This window comes from Peromyscus leucopus, chromosome 14, assembly GCF_004664715.2.
Source record: "Peromyscus leucopus breed LL Stock chromosome 14, UCI_PerLeu_2.1, whole genome shotgun sequence".
NCBI classification, from domain to species: domain Eukaryota; kingdom Metazoa; phylum Chordata; class Mammalia; order Rodentia; family Cricetidae; genus Peromyscus; species Peromyscus leucopus.
Window position 1 is genome coordinate 24,780,943 of NC_051075.1, and position 18,801 is coordinate 24,799,743.

The window sequence follows — 18,801 nt, forward strand, 5'->3', positions numbered from 1 at the left end:
ATTTTGCACAATATCTATACTTGTTTGCTTCTGTCCAAAAGACAAGCTATGTATAATTTTATGTGTAAGCAACATAACTTAAAGGCAATACTAAGTGAGGTGATTAAGTTAAAAGCGGTTTCTGCATGTGGAGGTAGAGAATGAGTGGTTACTGGCATAGACTAGGGAAATTTTAGGACAATGGAAATGTTCCGTATTTGATTTGGGTGATGGTGTATGGTTAATTTTCAAAACTCACTGAAATGAACCCATGCATTTTATTAAATAGTAACTGTCTTAATAAAAGATCATGCCATCCTGGTATTGATAAAGATCTAATCCAATGGGAAAGCTGAGGTTTTTAAGTCCCTTGGAATTGGGGCAATATGGAATTGCTTAAAATGATTTGAGAACATCCTTTAAATTCTACATAGTGTTATATTTAATATAAAACCCCAGAGTAACTATTAGATTATATGTTTTCTCCAGTGATTATATTAGTTCCATAAATACGGAAGACAGGGAGGAAATAATAAAGATTTACCATATTGTTAACTAAAACAAAAAAACATTAAAAGTCTGTTATCTGGCTGGGCAGTGATGGCACATGCCTTTAATCCCAGCACTCAAGAGTCAGAGACAGACGGATCTCTGAGTTCGAGGTCAGCCTGGTCTACAGCCTGGTCTACTTCCAGGGGACAGCTAGGGCTGTTACACAGAGAAATCCTGTCTCGAAAAGCCAAAAAAAAAAAAAAATCTGTTATCTGTTGTGAGACATCTATGATACAAATATTCATTACTATATCTTTTAATCACCTGAAAGAAAAAAAAATCAAACATAACAACTTGGCATTTTATAATTAAAAAATATAAGACATTGGCACAGCACTAAACTTAGCACTTCCAGAATGAACTGCAAGAATAGCATTAGAGTTCAAATAACTCAAAATGTTGATTTCTCAATTATTTTCCAATTTCCCACACCTCCCCCCAAAGAAATTAACTTTGAAGAGTTTATTTGATAAGCAAATTCGAAAGCGGAGGATTAAAAAGTGAAAGGGTGGTGCAGAAATTAGCAGAGGTGGCACTACCTGAAAGCTCATCAGAAAGGGGAGTGAGAACAATATCAGGCAAGAAGGGTTTGGAAGTATGGATCAGAACAGGAGCACTTTTAGCACTGCGAATATAGGCCGATGGCAGAGCACATTCACCAATGGATCGGCTTCTCATGGCTTTAAAAAGGAAGAGAAAGAAGTGGGGAAGGAAAAAAGAAGAGTGACTATAATGAAAGGCTGTGTCACAGAAAAAGCAGCAACAGAGAAAACTAAAAGACTCAAAGGAAGGAAACTTTAAATTAAAACATTTCAGCACAGCAAATACTGGCAAGCTGTAAGAAAAGAAACCACAACACACATTTTGAATGTAATTCTTTTGGTGTAAAGCAGGAAAATGCCTATTATTAGCAATCACAATGGAACAGCATTAAAAAAAACAGCAGATACTTCAGCATATTTTCAAAAAAAAAAAAAAAACCAAGAAATGAGAAATTTATCAAATGGAATCATTGAAAAATAATTCTGGTACCCTATCGGTCATTTCTCTGAGCAATTCTTCTTAAGGAAGCTGAATTCTACTAACAAATCATTTCTATTTTCATATTCTTACCCAAATAAAGTCCTCTAATTACTAACAGGTCCTTTTACGAAATTTGATTTGTCATGACTTACTCTTGTGTTTAGTAGTTGTTCCAGGTGAGAGAACACTTATTCAAACCAGTGTTTCTCTTTACACTAAAGTATAGTAGTAGAACTTTATAAGTTATATAAATAATCTAAATATTAGTAGAAAATAGAATTTGCATCAACATGAAGGAAGACTCACATTCCTGAGCAGGTGTGAGTACACACCTGTTCTCCTAGCACTAGAGTGGTAGGAGGGGGAAGATCAGAAGTTCATGGTCATTTCTAACCACACAGTGAGTTCTAGGCCAGCCTGGTCTACAGCACACCCTCTCTAAAAGCAAAGCAAATAAACAACAACAACAAATACAGCATCAGGCTCTTAAAAAAAATACAATCTGTGCTCATCCAAATAATAAACATATAAAAACTTCAAAGTATTTTTTAAAATATAAAAACTGTAGGTTACTTCCCAAAACTTATATTTTTGGTTGCATATTTTGGTTGAATAGTTTCATAAAAGAGTCACTAGATCACAAAGGTAGAAATGTTTCTTTCACACAGCAATAACTAATAACTGAAACTTCCCAGTAATTTTAGCTTCAGTGTAAGGACTATTGATTAAATGAGCTTGTAGGTACTGCTATGTAAGAACATAGTACTTAACTGCACTGCATAGAATTCAATGCAAACGATACAGGCAAAAAGAAACAACAAACAAAACAAAAACTCTTGGCTTCAGGGCTTCTACACTTCCCCTTTGCCCAGAATGTATCTCCTATAGGTCCTTCCTAAGCACACTCTCTCACTTACTCAAATCTATGTCCTCAAACTGTATGACACAGAAGCCTGTCTTCATCTAAAAGTCTTGGTCTCCCTCCTGCTATTCTCTAGTCCTTTATCTTGCCTTACTTTTCTTTGTAATTTCCTACTACATGTTGTTTACTGGATCTGTAAGCTCAACATTAAAATTTTAAGTGCCAGTGACTGTTTTTAGTATTTGATTTGCTTTATCACTTCCTAGTTTTTAATCAAGATCAAATGTTTATTCTTAACTACATCCTTAATGTTTAGAACAGTGCTTTGATACTGAATATTTAACTTTTTTCATTGAAATGTGTAAAATCCATGGTTAACCATAGTACATAGGTGATGTGTTAGGCCTCTATGTGAATAAAGGGTCTTGAGAAGCATGTACAAGAAACTGGTAGAAAGGTTTGCCTCTAGTGAAGTCAACTGAGAAGAAAGGGAGGAGTATGCTGGGAGGGCTTAATGGAATGTATGTACATTTTTCAAACTGAATTAAGCACATTCATTCACCATGGTTATAAAAAATTAATTTTAAAAATTAGGAAATTAATCAGTTATGGTAGCTCATATCTATAAACCAAGTACTCCAGAAGCTGTGACAAAATTACTTAAAGTTTGAGGTCAGTGAGTTTCAGGCCAGCCCAGGATACAGTGTGAGGCCCAGCCTCAGAGAGCAAACAAATAATATCTAATAGTATTTAATTCTAACTTTCCAACTTTATGCATGTACCTTTCTTAGTAAAACTTTTAAGGATTTACTTTTTGTTTAGTGCACTTGAAATATGAAACAGTATCATGCAATTCTATTTCAGGCAGGAGATGTATTATCACTACTACTAAACAAACCAAGTGCTTAAAGCCTAGAAAGGGGAGCCAGTGGGATGCTGCTCAGTGGGTAAAAGTAACAGTCACCAAGCCTGGCAATCTGAATTAAATCCTGGGACCTACTGGGTGGAAACAGATTACCAACTCAAGAAGTTGTCCTCTGACCTCTATATGTACAATGTGGAACACACCCACACACCCACACTCACACACACCCCTATCATTTTTAAAATGTAAAGCCTAGAAAGGTTTGGTAACTCATCCAAGGTCACCTAATATTTAATAAAGAAAACTAAGTAAGTAAGAGCGAGCCCAGGGCCTACAGCCTCCTTGTATTTTCTCTCTACTATAATGCAGCCGAGTTACATGGCTCTAGGAGGAAGAGGAGGAGAAGACAGTTGCTAGCTCTACAGTGCACTGTGCTGCCTGCCTCAAGCCTACTACTGCATCTCAAAGTGCTCCTATACCACTTTTCACGACATGATAAAAAGTACTTTGTCTAAAAAGAAAAAGCACTGTTTTTTTCTTGACCTCAATTGCCTGCCAGCCAAAGGAGTGAATTAATTCCCTGTTGGTAGTTCCTAAAGCCAGTAAGACTATGTAATTTTAAAACTGAAAGTTTGCTACCATCCCCATATTTGTGAACGTATTTACTTAATAAAAAGTATACCAGCTCATGTTTGAGTTCTACATGTTGATCCAAGTTCTACTTTTTGAATTCTATAAAATGACAATTTGGAAATACAGATACCCACAATAAAGTGAACTCCATAAACACAAGAGTATATATATTAAAGGAATAAAGCCTTACGAGCATGCTATTGGATTATACGAATTATTGGGGAGGGGCTACAGAAGTTTGTATCTCCCAGAAGAAGACACCCACACAGACAGCACTGTATTGCTCGGCACTGCTGGCCTACCCCCGTGACTCTAGCGTACATACCGACAGTCTTCTGCCGCACTATGCTTCTTGCCTTTTCAGTCCCCGGGGAGCCCGTGGTGGTCGCACTTCTCTGTCTCATGGGAGCCTGGCCAGGCTGGTCACGACTCCATCCTCTAGAAAATGACTTGTCAACTGAAACTTTCTGAAATTCATGTCCAACTCCTAGAAATGCAGTATTATGGTTGCCTGGTTGTTATCTTTAAATTATCAGAAATACGTTGTTGCAGATTCTAAGGCTTCCTCACATATATTATAAAGTAAATATAAAGACTTCTTTGAACTCCATTTTATGTAAAAACTATAGTTTAAACTTAGGAAGACTACCAAAATTATATTAATTATTTCATCACCAATAAACTATTATAATTTTCTACCATTTAGAAATAAGAAATGAACTAAAGGAAAGTCATCTTGAGTGACAGTTTTTTAATTTCTAAATACCAATAACAGCCACTTGAGAAATAAATAGTGCAGAAAAAGTAGTTTGGGCATATACTTAACTATCCAAGAACAGCTAAATATAAATTATGACAAATCTAATTTCTAGCTGGCAACTCAGTCTTTACAATCAGGCTACTATAGCAACAGCATGGTAGTGACCTGATAACTATGCTGCCGCCCCTACTTCACTTTACCACCACACAAACACTGTTCCACGCCTGTAGAATGCTTACATGTAGTTTCAAGTAATAAAATTCTTTTTAAGAGAATTAGCCAAGTAACTATTATATACCCTAAAAAATAGAATAAAATGCAGTCATCTTTTCAATTCAATAAAAACTGCCTATACTAAAAAGTAAATATATTTTATAAATTTTGACTTGGGTTAATCATTTAAAATAAAAGTTAAGGTTCTATATTATTTAACTTTAGTTAAATATAAGATTGACCATAACATATCTACATATATACAAATATACACACACACACAGATATATGACATTCTTTAACCAAAATTATTACTGATTTTAAGAATAAGAAAAGAACAATGTCTTTCTGTATTTTACTGTTGGAATTCTAAAGCTCCAGGATCAATGAAGGAGATTCGAGAAGATACAATTTCCTGTGGAGATCTCTGAGAGCTCTTACCTTTCCCTTTGTGCTTCTTCTGTTTCTGCTCACTCAGCTTATCCAAGGGCAAATCACTGAGATCCAGACTATATAAGTTCCTCGCTAAGACTTTAGTTAGCGTCTCCATGGTCAGAGACCACTCGGTGGCCAATTCTTCCCAATAGGTCAACGATGACAAGACTGAAAGTAAGTCATCCCAAAGTTCTCGAGAAATGTACACATTTAGATTTGCTTTGATCCAGGCAACAATGAGTGTCTACAAAGACAAATATTCAAAAACAACGAATGAGGTTTGTTTGTTGTGTGACTTCAAAATCAACTATTCAATTCTTTTTATCTAAAAAACAGAAAAATTTTATCACAAAAATGTTACAAGTAACTAATTAGTTACAAGTAACTAATGCAATTATTACTACCTGATAAGCTAAGTAACTACCGATTCCCAGTAATGCTAAGGCATAACTTTTATGATGCACTGCATAACTACTAAGTGAAACCCAAGTAAGAGGTGGTTCTGATTTATTTAATGTTGAAATTGAGTTCTTAAGTGAAAACTTGAAACTACATTCCCAAATTAAACATGGATATTACTATAATGTGGAATTGCTTTACTATTACTACAAAAGAGAGAGAGAGAGAGAGAGAGAGAGAGAGAGAGAGAGAAGGTCCTAGAGATGTACTTAATGAAATAGCCTTGAAAAATTATATGCAAATTAAAGGTTCAAATTAAATTTTATTTTAAAGATACAACAGCAATTAAGAGCATTCTGTAATAAACCCAATTACAGTATTAAAAGCTTACACTTAAGAGGGCTGAAAATACTGATTATCTGGTATCCTCTACAGTTTTATGGATTGCTACTAAATATTTACCCTGATATTAAGTCACAAAATAAAAAGTTTTCAAAACTTGAACTTCATGAATTTTGCTAAAGAATTATTATAAACTCACACACAAAATGTAAAGATAAAGTGACCAGTGACCTTTCATTCTGTCTTTAAATGTTCAAACTAAGCTAAATTGCTATCTTTCTGTAGCTTCTCATCACTGGGTTAGTTAAAAAAGGAATTTTCTAAAAGTTTAGATAACACATGTTGCTATTTTAAAAGTTAATTTACCATCAGCAGAGATTTTGAGGTAAGTAATTAACTAAAAATGCCAATATAAATGGTTGCACTTATGGCCAAGCCTTAGATAGGAAATAGTCTTGACCTCTGATAGTAAGAATCATTTTAACCATGTAAATTCATTTAATATGTCACTATAAAATATTTCCTGTTTTCAGAGTTTATAGTAGTCAGCCTTCATGTTGAAAAAAATATGCAATTCCTGTATAATCAAAAATACCACTGATTCAATCACCTCTGGAAAGGAGAACACTAAGAGTCTATGGGGCAGCATAAGAATGACCCTTGGTTATGTACTACATTTTTATCACTACAGAACAAATTGAAAATTTTTCCTAATAACCCCAGAGCTTCAGAAACTCATAAAGCACTCAGGCATTACCCCTGCAGCCTTTTGTTAGCTTTCTGAAGCCATAAGCTTGCCCCACTAGAGGTAAAATAAGCACCATTACTCTTCATTACAACATTTTTCTTCCATTATGCTGTGACTTTGTGTATGGCTATTTAGATGAGTGGCTTTTAATTTAGCTCTATAAAAGATGTTTTAACATAAGCAGGTTTCTGATTTAAGGCATTTTCCCTACTAACAAGCTCAGCCTCAATGAATCTTTTAAAAACAAACACACTTCTATCCATCTATCTATTTTTATTGCCTGGAAAAGCGGTCCTGCAAGTCGACCTGCCAGGGTCATGTTTTTTCTCCCCTGGAACTGTAGAAAAGCTTGTGATGACATCTTCAGTACAGACTCCGTGACTCTGAGCAAGACGAGCAGCATCTGTTCCCTTAAAGTAAGAAGATCTGTTAATGTTTCTTTTTGCTTTGAATTAGTGATCAATTTTCATATTCATTTGTTTGAAAAGAACATTATCACTGTAATAACTCAAATACTAAAACCTTTGAAAGATTATCAAGTTTCTAGGACTCTTTAAATATTAAGAATTAAAGCAAAAAAAAAAAAAAAGCTGGGCGGTGGTGGTGGTGGTGGTGGTGGTGGTGGTGGTGGTGGTGGTGGTGGTGGTGGTGGTGGTGCACGCCTTTAATCCCAGCACTCGGGAGGCAGAGGCAGGTGGATCTCTGTGAGTTTGAGGCCAGCCTGGGCTACAGAGTGTGATCCAGGAAAGGCGCAAAGCTACACAGAGAAACCCTGTCTCGAAAAAAAAAAAAAAAAAGAAAGAAAGAGAGAGAGAGAGAAAGAAAGAGAGAGAGAGAGAGAGAGAGAGAGAGAGAGAGAGAGAGAGAGAGAGAGAGAGGGGAGAGGAAGAGAGGAAGGAAGGAAGGGAGGGAAGGAGGGAGGGAGGGAGAGAGAGAGAGGGAGGGAGGGAGGGAGGGAGGGAGGGAGGGAGGGAGGGAAGGAAGGAAGGAAGGAAGGAAGGAAGGAAGGAAGGAAGGAAGGAAAGAAAGAAAGAAAGAAAGAAAGAAAGAAAGAAAGAAAGAAAGAAAGAAAGAAAGAAAGAAAGAAAGAAAGAAAGAAAGAAAGAAAGAAAGAAAGAAAGAAAGAAAGAAAGAAAGAAAGAAAGAAAGTCCTGCCAGGCAGTGGTGGCCCACACCTTTAATCCCAGCACTCGGGAGGCAGAGGCAGGTGGATCTTTGTGAGTTCAAGGTCAGCCTGGGCTACAGAGCTAGTTCAGACAGGCTCCAAAGCTACAGAGAAACCCTGTCTCGAATCCCCCCCCCCAAAAAAAAAGAAAGAATTAAAAGCTTGTAAGCCTTTATGAAGTGAGTCATCATAAAACCCTTTAGGGCACAATACCTTCAGGTACAAATTTTATTGAAGGGACACTGGGGGGGGGGGAGAAGAGGCTTCTCTTCCTCCCACCCCTATTTGTTTCCTTCCTATGTAGCCAAGGGTGACTTTGAACTCCTAACCCCGATTCCATTTCCCTTGTACTAGGATTACAGAAGCTTGCCACCACACCTTTTCCTCCCTTTTAGTTTCATGGATTTAAAAAATGATTTATATCTCGATATGTGTATCTGTGTGAGTGTATGCCACATGTGTGCAGGCACCTGAGAAACTCAGAAGAGAACATCAGATCCCCTGGAGTTGGAGTGACCAGCAGTTGTGGGCCACCCAATGTGGGTGCTGGAAACTGAACTCAGGTCCCCGGGAAGGGCATGGAGTGCTCTTAACTGCTGAGCCATCTCTCTAGCCCCATTCAACATTTTTTTTCCAACCTTTTGCTCTACATGTGTATTGGAAATGGAAGCAATTCTAATATTGTCTTTACCTTAACACTTTCTCCTAGATGCTTCCTCCAAACAACATAAAGCTACACACCTGGCATTTTGGGAACAAACTCATCAACTACCAATATATGAGGAGGCTGGTAGCTAGGCACAGTGGAATGCACCTGTAATCCTTGGGTGACCGAGACAGGAGGGGTGGTATGTTTGGGACCACAGTTAAGACCTTGTCTCACAAAAAAGAGAGAGAGAGACAGACAGACAGACAGACAGACAGAGAAAGAGAAAAGAAAGAAAACTAACAAGAGAGTTCTAGTTGAGTATAGGGGCAAGCTAGAGTCCCTATCAGAGTCTCCTCCATACAGGCCATTTTTGCAGTCCCAATCTAGGCACAGCTTTAAGGATGGCCACTGTTAAGAACTGTGGGTAAAGCAGTCTGTGGAGTCTGCAGGTCAGGTCCCTTCACATGCTCCAGCAAATCATAGTTGGGTGGATGTTGGGATGGGCCAAGTCCTATTTCTGGTTCTGGGCCAGAGCAGCTGAGGGTTGGTCCACTCTCCAGCACTGCCTCGGCTAATTCACCTCCTGCAGCAATAATGAGGGGTGGGGCCAGTTCTTCTGCTTTCACCTCCGGGCGGCTCTCACGCACCTCCACTACTAGGGCCAGCTCTACTGCGCTACCCAGGCAAGGTACAGGGGCAGCTCTTCCAAACGCTGTAGTTGGTGAGGGGTAGGGACAGCCCTCCTGCTCTTATGACCACAGGGCCAGCTCTCCCACCTGCCTCAGGTGTTGATGGGTGGTGCAGGGAGGAGCAACTCTCCCCAACTCATGCTGCCACAAGATGAGTAATGGAGACAGCTCTCCCATGCTCACACCTTCAGGGCTGGCTCACCCAGACCTCCGTCAACAGGCACTATGACTTCAGCTTTAAAGGAACTTAAAAGAATCCTGAGAGTTGGACAGTAGTTGAGAGCACTGGCTGCTCTTCCAGAGGATTGATTCCTAGCACCCACACGGTGGCTCACATCTTCTGTAATTCCAGTCCAGTATATTTTGGCCTTTGCCAGCACCAGGCACGAACACAGGCAAAACACCCATACACATAAAATCAGAATTTAAAACTTTAATTAAAAATATGAAATAAGGCCAGGCGGTGGTGGTACCTGCCTTTAATCCCAGCACTCGGGAGGCAGAGGCAGAAGGAACTCAGCCTGGGCTACAGAGTGACTTCCAGGCTCCAAAACTACACAGAGAAACCCTGTCTCGAAAAATAAAAAATAAAAAAAATTTAAAAATGAAATAAAGTCTAAAATTGTGTTCCACATGGCAAGATTCCTGGCTCATCATTGATTGGAAACTTACCACAAAGAGAATATTTCATGTTGGGCAGTGGTAGCACATACCTTTAATCTCAGCACTGGGGAGGCAGAGACAGGCAGATCTTGGAGAGTTTGAGGCCAGCCTGATCTACAGAGAGAGTTCCAGGACACCCAAGGCTACCCAGAGAAACTGTCTTGAAAGCACTATCCCCCTCAAAAAAGAAAGAAAGAAAGAAAGAAAGAAAGAAAGAAAGAAAGAAAGAGAGAGAGAGAGAGAGAGAGAGAGAGAGAGAGAGAGAAAAAGAAAGAAAGAAAGAAAGAAAGAAAGAAAGAAAAGAAAAAGAGAAAAGAAAACAATATTTCAGTTTGTTGTGAGCTCCTGTTTTTGTTTTTGAGAGTATAGCTCTATGTAGCCCAAGTGAGCCTCAAATCTGCAATCCTCTTCTTGCCTCTGTCTCCCAAGTGCTGGATTACCACAGTACAACTCGGTGTTTGGTTTGAAAAACAGAATGCTTTTTGAAAGGAAAAGATTATAATTCAAACTGCTTATCACTCATCTTGAGTTGAGTTCAGTTAAATGACTGACAAAGACCAGTCATTTAATCTCCTTGTGAGAAACTCAAGGAGACACACATTATTAAGGAATAATGTGATGAGTGTGCATGGGAAATGCTTAGAAATGTCGCAGCACAAAGTGTTCCAAATATGTTCATAAGCATTTCTAGATGCAATTCTATACAGACTTTTAGTAAAGAATGTTTTTAAAATTAAGCTAGAGGGCTGGGAAATAATCCAGCAGTTAGGAGAACTGACTGCTCTTGCAGAGGATCCGGGTTCAATTCCCAGCACCCACATGGCAGCTCACAGGGCTCTGTAACTCCAGTTCCAGGGGGTCTGGAGACGGAGGCCCTCTTCTGGCCTCCACACAACCTAGGCATGCATATAGTGTAGTTGCATACATGCAGTAGGCAAAACACTTACAGTCAATCTTTAAAGCCATTTCCTTCTAAGTAGCAAAACATAAAGTAAGCACTTTCTTTAACCAAGTGTTCCCACTTTTTAAAAATGACTCAAAAAATTAATAGATGTAAGGATATTCAGTATCTTAAACTTTCTCACCCCAAAATCAGAGAAAAAAATTACATGTCCATTAATAGATGTTGGTTAGGTTAATTATAGGCTTGTATTCCCAGCTACTAAGGAGGCTGAGGCAGGAAGATTATAAATTTAAGGCCTGCCTGAGCTACAGAGCAAGAGCAAGGCCAGGGTGGACAACTTAATGAGACTGTCTCAAAAATCAATAAATTATGATAGTTTACAATTGTAATCCCAACACTCAGGAGGCTAAGGCAGGAGAGTCAAGAGTTCCAGGTCAGCCTGGGCTACATAGATAGCAAGACCTTTTCCAAAATGAATGAATGAATGAATGGATGGATGGATGAATGAAATAAAATTTTAAAAAGGATCCAAGGATATAGCTATTATAATTGTGTGTATTCATTCAGTAATAGGAGCACTCTAATACTGTAACACACCCTATTTATAGACACTATTCCTTGAAAACTTACTCTACTTATGCAGAGAACAATAACTATATAAAGATAAAGAATTGTTACCAGGTCTTTTTGTCCATTGATACTTGCACAACCATGTATCGATAAATGTTAAGAATACGTTTACACATATCTGTGTGCTCATCCAAAAGATTTTTTATTTCATTTGCAGGTTCAAGAAGAAAGATGTTTGATGAATTTATAATGAACACCTATAAGAAGAGAAATAATTAATTATTCATAATAAAATTTCCATGGTAGTTTCGATTTTTTTTTGTTGTTGTTGTTGTTTCTTTAGGACAAGATCTCATTTGGTAGCCCTGGCTGGCCTGAAACTCACTACGTAGACCAGGATAACCTGGAATCTATTGCAATCCAGCTGCTGTTGCCTCTGAGTGCCAAGATTATAGGTATGAGCTACCACATCTGGCTGAATAGTAAATTCCTCATTTAAAGAAAAAATTATGCTGGTTCATACCTGTAGTCCCCGAACTCAGAAAGCTGACAAGGAAGAGGGATGCACGTATGAGACCAGTCTGGGATAAAGAATAAGACTCTATGTGTGTCTCTGTCTGTCTGTCTCTGTCTGTCTGTCTGTCTGTCTGTCTGTCTCTCTCTCTCTCTCTCTCTCTCTCTCTCTCACACACACACACACACACACACACACACACACACACACGAGAGAGAGAGGGGGGGGGGGGAGGGAGGGAGGGAGGGAGAGAGAGAGAGAGAGAGAGAGAGAGAGAGAGAAACAAGCACTAATCACTGGGTGATCTAGAATAAATTTAAAACCACCATGGATTACTAAAACTACTCCTATTTCTACTACTATTTTTGATAGTAGATTTTGGCATCTGATATTTAAGCTCATTAACACTCAAAGAAATGGATCCATATTAAAAACAGGGTTTCTAAAGTGAGAAGTTTATAAGCATAACCATGGACAACAGTACGTAAAAAAACCTTAATAAAAAAGATAACAACTAAACCAGGAAATTGTTTCTGAGTTGTATAAACATAACCATTTTCTTGTTTATTTTTATGTGTACATCTGCTCTTGTAATAACAACCTTACATAAAAGCTGCATATTATAATTTATGAGATTCCATTACCATATATCCTAATTAAACTTATTACACATTCATTGTAAGCTGTGATCACCTGAACGCCGCTGTAAAGACAAACACAATGCAGCAGCTGTGTACGGGGATCTCAAGAACAACTGCTCTGCTTCACTTTTGTTGTGTTCTGTTTTACCTTTCAGAGAGGATCCTACCTAGATCCGGCTGGCCTCAAACTTGCCATGTACCCAAGGTTGGTCTCAGACATACTGGAAGGCTGAAACACTGCATTTATGACATTTTTATAACAGTGTTATAAAAACCACTTACTTCTTCTATGCACACCTCCTCTTTCCTAGAAGTACTATGTTACCACACGAAGTTGTACACTCATTTGAAAAAGAGCACACTTCTTTAAAGCACACTTTTAAGCATGAAAAGAGTAGATTCTGTAAACATAGCAGATGTGAACAAACAAAGGCAAGAGAAAGGACTAGGGAAGCATTAGGAATAAAATGAAAACGGAATGAGGTTCAGCAGAGGATTGTAAAAGGGCAATTCAGTGATTAACTATATGGCAATAACATTCAAATGAAATGGAGTATTTTTGAAAAAAACATGAGTAGCCAAAACGGACTTAAGGAGGAATCTTAAAGGAGCCATATATGAACAGCATGAAAGAAACATCTGGAAGGCAGGCTGGCTCATCCCTGACCAGCAAACAGGCCTAGACCATGAGCTCTGAGCATTCTTGCTCCACCTTCATGACACATGATCTTTATCGTTGTTCAGAGGCAAAGAAAAAAGAAATCCTCCCAATTGACTAAATAAAAATATAATGTTCTTAGTAAGAACTACATAGAAAAGCTAAATAAAAGGCTATTATCTCTTGTGAACATATAGATTAAGATCTTAAAATAACAATCCAAACAAAACAAAATACATTATTTTATGATGAAGTAGAGTATAATCCAGACATATAAAGATGCCTTAATGTAGAAAAATCTAGTACTATACCCTATATCAATGAATTAAAATAGAAAAATCAAAGTATGCTCATTTCGAGATACACAGGAAAAGAAATTAGCATCTAATTCATTACTTTAAAAAAGTTAACAAACACCCGGCAGTGGTAGCGCATGTTTTTAATCTCAGCACTCAGGAGGCAGAGGAAGGTGGATCTCTGTGTATTAAAGGACAGCCAAGGCTGTTACACAGAAAACCCTGTCTCCAAAAAAAGAAAGAAAAGGAAAAGGAAAAAAAAAGTTAACAAACCAAGAAAAGACAGAAACTACCACAGTCTAAAAACAAGTGCTTACAAAAAGTCGAACAAATGTATCCACAGCAAGAGCACTTGAGAAGATGACCGTGCTCTTCCCTGAAAGAAGAGGCATGAATCTGAAAGAGCAAGGACCAGCATAAAGGGAGGAAAGGGAAATGGTGTAACTACATTACAACCTCAAACAACAAAAGAAATGCGTTTTAAAAGGACAAGAACAAGACAAAGGGCCTCCCATCTCCTAAATGTGCCTGGAGTTCTGTAAGCACAGATGAAGGGAAGCCGGTAAGGAGAAATGCAAATACAAACTGGAGAGAAAAACCGAGTTGTGGAGCAGCTCCCGAAAAGCATCCCAGACACAGGTAACAGCAAGCTCAAAGGTCCTAAGTGCGAGCTTGCCTTGCCTGTGTGAGGAAGGACAGAATGAAGTGAGTCAGAGGGAGGGCAGTGGGAGATTTGTTTAAAAAGAACAAAAAGCCAGGGTATAAAGACCAGATTTCTTCCCAGTGCTAACAGGAAGAACGGTCTCCTTTATCTTCTACAGATCAGTCCTGTCATAAAGCACAGGGGGAAAAAAAAAAACAGAAAAAAAGGATGAATGAATTTTATATATATAACAAGCCCAAACTTTTAAAGAGAACTGAGATGTTAAATGGCTGAACATGAAAACTCTCAGCCTCAATTCTTCCATTTCCCTGTGGGCCAGCACGTGGAGCACTCTGGAGAGTACTGGTGGACAGCCTTGGACACCCTAACAAAGACCTGACTTGCTGCTACGTATTGATAAGGAAAAGCCACGGAAGGAGGTCCACAGGATCCCTCTGCTCAGCACTGAAAACAGACCTGGGAGCAAGGGAAAAAACAGACTAGGAAGCGGGACAGGTGACCTCTGGGAGTCTGAAGCCACCTGGTCTACATAGTGAGACTTTGCCTCAAAAAAATAAAAATGAAAAAGGCCTTTTGATTTTGACTTCACCAGATAGAGGTTGGAAGAGGCTCTGACAAGAAGAACACAGCAGCGAGAGCACAGCTCTGGGACAGGATGCTCAAGCGGCATGGCCGGGGCCCTGGGCTGTGCCAAGCACCAGTACAAAGGCAAGACTGAAAGGGAAAGCAAAGGAGAAGGGACAGAATGCACATCCTTTAAAGGGCAGACTTCTGACAGAGTGGTAGGAAAGCACAATGAAGCACGCAGCCATTCAGGTGAGATGTGCAGTGGAGCTCAGGAAGTGTTTGAGAATTCCTATTTCTGCACGTCCGCCCAGTACGTGAAATATCACATTGTAATTCTTCTGTCTAGAGAGGATGTGACATATTCTGTTTTTAGAAACTGAGGCTAGTGACAAGGTTTAGTGGGTAGGGCCCTTGCTGCCAAGCCTGATGACTCAAGTCTGCTCTCTAGGACCCACACGGTCAGGAGAGAATACACACACTGCCACGGTTGTCTTCTGACTTCCACATGGCAAGCACACACCTGCCCACCCCCATACACACACTAAATACAAAACCAAGATTAACTGTATTTCCTAATCAATTTACTTTTCCTTTATTAGTCTTGAATTTGAACCTATTTTTTCATCTCTGAACTATGTAATGTTTGTCAGTATGCATTTTATGAAAAACAAATATGGAATAATGACAACTCACAGATGTGAGTAGTGAATTATATATAAATACAATATGAATATATGAATTTATTATATTTGAAATCTCAAACTATAGGCATTTGAAATCTTTAATGACTGTTTTGGTTTTTTTAAAAAATAAAGGGCTAGATACGTAGCTCATAGGTAGAAAACTTGCCCAACATGCCACAAAGCCCTGGGTTTAATCCCAGGAACTACACACACACACACACACACACACACACACACACACAATAATAAGTATAGAGCTACTCACCTGCAAAACTGCCTGTGTACCAGCTTGAATATTTTGTTCTGTGGCTTCTTCAGAGGCATGAAAAGCATCTTGATAGGAACCATTTTTGGTCCAGCTAGAATTTCGAACATGCTCAGAAATATTGGTCCCATTTTCCTGAAGCAAAATATCAAGCTTTTTAATATTTCATCAATGAGAATGCTGTAACAAGTCAGTAACATAAAAGGTATATGAAATTATTAGATCCCACTATTAAACTGTTTCTTTCCATAAATACATTGTTTTAGGGGCCTGGAGAGACAACTCAATGGTGAAGAGCACTTGCTGCTCTTCCAGAGGACCCAAGTTCAGTTCCCAGCACCACATCAGCAGGCTTACAGCTGTCTGTATTCCAGATCCACAGAACTCTGATGCCTCAGAGAGCAACTGCACTCATGTGCACATACCCACATTCAGACACACATACCTACACATAACTAAAAATAATAAAAATAAATCAAAAGAAAAATATATTTTAACTGATTATACAAGTAATGTGTATTTACTGTAAAAAAATTCTAACAAAGTAAAAAATATGGATAATGAGTAACTAGAGTTAATAACACATCATATATGGAGTCATTTGTCTGTTTATATTCTCACATATTCAACAATCATATTACACTATTGACAGCTTTGTAAAAGATCAATTCTATTCTATATTAAATGCTAGAATCTATATAACTTGAAAATAGATTTTTAAGAACAGTAAAATTCTTATAACTGTAATGAAAAACAAACAACTACTGAAGCTTTCTGCCCGAGTTTTGGTGCTGTTAGGTAGTACAGGCTACAAGTTCCCTTGGGTAAGAGCCTGTTTTGTTGTGTTGTAGGGTGTGTGTGTATGTTGTATGCAAGTGTATGCACAGGCATGTACAGACACTTGTACCCATGCGTGCTTGTGTGGACACTTGATCCACTGAGTCATTCCCCCAGCCACTGCTGCTTCTGAACAATCATTGATAGTATCCTCCTCTTCTCCCTCCCTCCCTGACAGGGCCTCACTCTGTAGCCCAACCTGGCCTTGAACTATCAACAATCTCTCTGCTCCAGTCTCCAAGGCTAGAATTACAGACAGAAGCCATTGGATCAACTCAGGGCCTTCCGTCTGCCATGCAAGCACTCTGCCACAGTGACATTCCCAGCCCTTTGTCACCAATATTTTTCTAGAGCGGCCTTCTTACCGTTTGCGTAGAGTTACACCTACAACATACATGTAGTTTTGTCTAACACTCTGTCCTAAATAGAAACTCAGCTCTCTGAGGAGGCAATACAATGCTCCATGCTCTAGCCCAGCCTTTCTCTTGGGCTCTGTATCTCTATGACAATATGTCTTCTAAAGTCTTCCTAAATGACCTGCAAGTATAAAGATAAGCCTCTTTTCCATAAACTTCCCATATCTACCTATTGCAGCCACATTAGTCTCCACCAACAAATCTGCACTTTTCACTTTCCATCCTTCCATGATGGCAATCATTAAAGCCCACAGGTTTTACAAACAGACAAACTAACATATATATGTTCTCTCTTACAGTCATTTGCAACTTCCACAATCCTATTTCAGGTACTCTCATCTCACTCTGGACTTTGCTAACACTTCCTAACTGGTCTGCTTGACCCAGACTGGCTTCCAGTCTACTCTCGACTTGGTCTTGTACAATCCTTCTAAAATATTTAACTATTCAGGCTACTTGCAAAGGTTTCCAGTGTCTGGAAAATAATCGAAGTGCACTAACTACCTAACGAAGTGTCCCAAGTTACTGAACAGAGCCTAAGCCTTGTCTATGTCATACAGCCTATCACTCTCTCCTAATGACTCTTAGCTAACGCTAGAGAAAAGTATTTTCAAAGTCCCTTACTCCTTTGTGGATGCTATTTATACTCTATGGTTCCTTTCCCATTGATCTACCTGCTTTTCATACTGTATTATCACCTCCAGGCAGAGTATAAAGTATTCTCTTTTATACTCTAGGATCACAGTAGTAATATGGTTTTATAATGCATACTTTGCTTTATAAGATATTCTGAACATTTTGGAGGTACTTTATTAGAAAATGCCACTGGAAGTTACTGAACTAGGAAATACCTAATGTCCTACAAGATGCACAAAAGTACTGAAAACTCACAGAAAAATAGTGTCTTCCAAACATGTTAAATGCTATGTGAATAAAAACCCACTCGTAATTATCCGAATCTATAATTTCACTTTGTAACACCAAAATTTTGAGCAATTGTAATATATATTGAACCTATCAGATATCAATCAATGAGTGACTATATCATTTGGGTTAATATCCTTACAAGAGCTACTGGCACTTCTGAAAATTCATACTACTAATGGCAATATTGATGTGAACAACCAACAGAAGATGTGCCTATCAATACATCTATATTATCAACTCATCTTCCCTCAACCCGTTGATTACTTCTATTTGTTTTTTATTTTATTTTTTGGTGTAGTTTGTTTTTGGTTTGTTTGTGTGCTTGCCTGTTTTTGTTGTTGTTGTTGAGATGGGGTCTCACTATGTAGCTCTTGGCTGTCCTGGAACTATGTAGATCAGACTGGTCTCAAACTCACAAAGATCCATCTGCCTCTGTCTCCTAAGCAATGGAATTAAAAGCATGCACCACCATGTCTGGTCCCTGTTTGTAATTCTGTATACAGTTTATTCTATTATTCCCACATAAATGATGCAGGGTAGGTTCAGTGTACACAGAGTATAACTAAAAGGGTTGTGGAAAATACATCATTTAGACTGATAGGTGTATTTTCTAGCATAACTGAAATATTTGATATTTCTTAGTAATACCTAATAGTACTATGAATTCTCTTTCACAAATTATATGATTAATTTTATATACTTTGTTGGGCATGGTGGTATATATCTGTAATCCCAGTACTTGGGAAATGGAGACAAGATGATCAAGAATTTAAAATCATCCTAGGTTATATAGTGAGACTGATGCCAGTCTGGAATACACGACATCCCATCTCAAAAAAATAAAAATAAAAATAAAAAAATCCTCAAAACCCCAAATCAAAA

General features: G+C 38.4%; 1 protein-coding gene across 14 annotated transcripts in view; it reads right to left on the bottom strand.

The window, feature by feature from the left end:
• Positions 1–18,801, bottom strand: part of Ralgapa1 (Ral GTPase activating protein catalytic subunit alpha 1) — a 220,128-nt gene that overhangs the window by 123,102 nt on the left and 78,225 nt on the right. For 7 of the 14 annotated variants that reach the window (XM_028869728.2, XM_028869727.2, XM_028869730.2 and 4 more), the window contains exons 12-17: positions 15,740–15,874; positions 11,560–11,708; positions 7,092–7,221; positions 5,329–5,566; positions 4,240–4,401; positions 1,071–1,211 (exon numbers count right to left, since the gene is read on the bottom strand). In XM_028869728.2, the coding sequence (XP_028725561.1) occupies positions 1,071–1,211; positions 4,240–4,401; positions 5,329–5,566; positions 7,092–7,221; positions 11,560–11,708; positions 15,740–15,874 (955 nt within the window). The remainder of the gene's footprint in view (positions 1–1,070; positions 1,212–4,239; positions 4,402–5,328; positions 5,567–7,091; positions 7,222–11,559; positions 11,709–15,739; positions 15,875–18,801) is intronic. The other 7 variants (XM_028869729.2, XM_028869733.2, XM_028869732.2 and 4 more) reach the window with 1 other exon arrangement.